General features: G+C 39.3%; 1 protein-coding gene across 4 annotated transcripts in view; it reads left to right on the top strand.

Annotated features, from left to right (window-relative positions):
* Nucleotides 1–39: 39 nt before the first annotated feature.
* Nucleotides 40–2,217, top strand: part of LOC119585259 (muskelin-like) — a 23,302-nt gene continuing 21,124 nt past the window's right edge. For all 4 annotated transcript variants that reach the window (XM_037933930.1, XM_037933928.1, XM_037933929.1 and 1 more), the window contains exon 1: nucleotides 40–172. In XM_037933930.1, coding sequence (XP_037789858.1) covers nucleotides 87–172 — 86 coding nt within the window. In that variant the 5' untranslated portion in view covers nucleotides 40–86. The remainder of the gene's footprint in view (nucleotides 173–2,217) is intronic.

Here is a 2,217-nt window from a genome sequence, read left to right as displayed (position 1 = left end):
CCAGCGAGCCAGTGGTTCAAATTTCCCGCCGCCGCCCCCCGCCCGCGACGCCATGACGGAACAGCTGATCGCCAACCACAACAACAATGGCCGAGGCTCCCTCTCAAGACACCGCCAACCTCAAGTACTCCATTCACAAATATTCCACCTTCTCTGCCAATTATGCGCCGGAGTAAGTGCTAGGGGGAGGGAAGAGTGTGCCCCTCGTGTTTTCCACGGCGAATTCGAGACGCTTGTTGAGGCCAAGGGTTGCGTAAGCGAGGTTAAAGGTTTTCGTCCTCGGGTCAATTTGGGTTGCGTTTCGGTGTCTGTTTTGGACCGAGGGAGGATAATTTCCCCTCGGAATTGAGGGGAATAAGAAGGCTTAGGGTGGAAAAAAAACGGTTAATCGGCAGAGCTTAAGCTTGCCAAAGGTGATTTAATGCCCCGGGAAAGGAATTCGGCGGAAAAGTGAAACTTGCAGCTCGTGCCTTGGTAGAGAATCGCTTTTTATTTCGTGTTTTCGCTTTGGGTATTTCTACTCCTGTTTTTTTCTGGAAAGTAATTTATGATGCTTTTATCACCAGTCTTATCATTATTAGAGAATAATAAGCCCGTTGGTTAAGATATACAGTGACAGGAGCTCGGCTGTGTATCAGTATTATGTCAGATTTCAGGATAATGGCAGTGTACATTTTTTTACTCGAACTTACACAATTTCTTATTGAATCAGTAAAATGGGAGGCACTAGAATAAGCAAGAATGCTGTAGTTATCATGCCTATCTCTTGTCACCTACTTCTTTTTCTTCCTTTCTTTTCTTAAGGTGGGGTTGGGCTCGGCTTAGGCAGAACGTAATTAACTGATTGTGGGGAAATATTGGGAAATTAACTGTCATGTATTGATGTTATATCAGATTTTAGGGTAATGACAGTTCACTTTTTTTTTTTTCAAGAACTTGCACAATTTCCTATTGAATCAGTGAAATGGGAGGCACTAATATATGCAAGAAGGATATAGTAATCATGCCTATCTCTTGTCATCCCCTCTTTTTTCTTATTCTCTTTTCTTAAGGTAGGTTTGGGCTTTCTTGCAGAATTACCCATGGAATATGTATTTATTAACTTGCATTGGGACTGTTTACCATATATGTATAGCATACAGACACAAGTGTGTAGAAAACAGAATTGCTGCAGAATAGATATTAAGTGCTATTGATTTCTAGCTGTCATTGCAACCAAAAGTGAAAAAAATATAGAGCCATACCTAGTAAAGTCAGATGGCACTTGTACTGTCACACTGATAGGAGAGAATTGAATTTATTTTCAATCAAATGATTCACTTTAGTGATAGTCTTCTATTGTTTAGTTATATCTAAATCATCAAGGCTATAGAAATTTTTCACTGAAAATGGTATAAATATTATATATCACAATATCCTCACCATTATTGTGCAAGTATGACTAAAGAGAGAAAAAAACTAGTGTACAAAGTATCTTGTTGTGTTGTTGTAGGCCCAGGAAAACCTGAACATATAGTATATTGAATATGGATATATAAGCAGCTGGTAAAGATATACAGAAAGACTACATCATCTTGTAGAAAATTGAAGATCATAGCATTGTAGGCAAGATAAAACTGTATTCATTAATATCAAAATTAATCTGCAGAAGCCAACCGAATCGAGTTAAACGACAAAAATGTGGTGTGGTAAATGTCATACATAGATGCACCTCCAGCAACTAACTCCAACCTTCCTGACCTCACAGCAAACAACTTAGCTGTGGATAACCAAATATAAACTGTCTTGGTGAATGTAGCTCACGATGTCATGGCCAATCATTGCTAATCTCTTAGAAATGCACCGTACTATTAATGTATTTCTGTATTCTGATTTATATGAAATACCATAATACATATTTATTACATGTTCTTTCCTTAAATGTACAACGTGATCTGTTAAAAACACGTTACCTCCAAAAATACGCACATGCACCACCCTTTCCTGGCAAATTTTACAATTCTGTTGTCACAGCCCATGTTGCTCATTCCAGAGGTGAAGTTTGTCTACAGCACTACTTGTGTTTCCGAATTCTTCCCCAACTTTATAGTGAAAACGAGGGCATAGCCTCCGGGTTTGGAAGGTTTTTGGTTCAAACAGTGATCTCTGGTAGTTTGTGTGTTTATGATGGGGTTCATTCGCGGTGTCGAATCTTCCATGGGTGAATCTTGTCTTGGA

This window comes from Penaeus monodon, chromosome 19 (genome assembly GCF_015228065.2).
Source record: "Penaeus monodon isolate SGIC_2016 chromosome 19, NSTDA_Pmon_1, whole genome shotgun sequence".
NCBI lineage: Eukaryota > Metazoa > Arthropoda > Malacostraca > Decapoda > Penaeidae > Penaeus > Penaeus monodon.
This window is presented reverse-complemented; position numbering and strand designations above follow the sequence as displayed.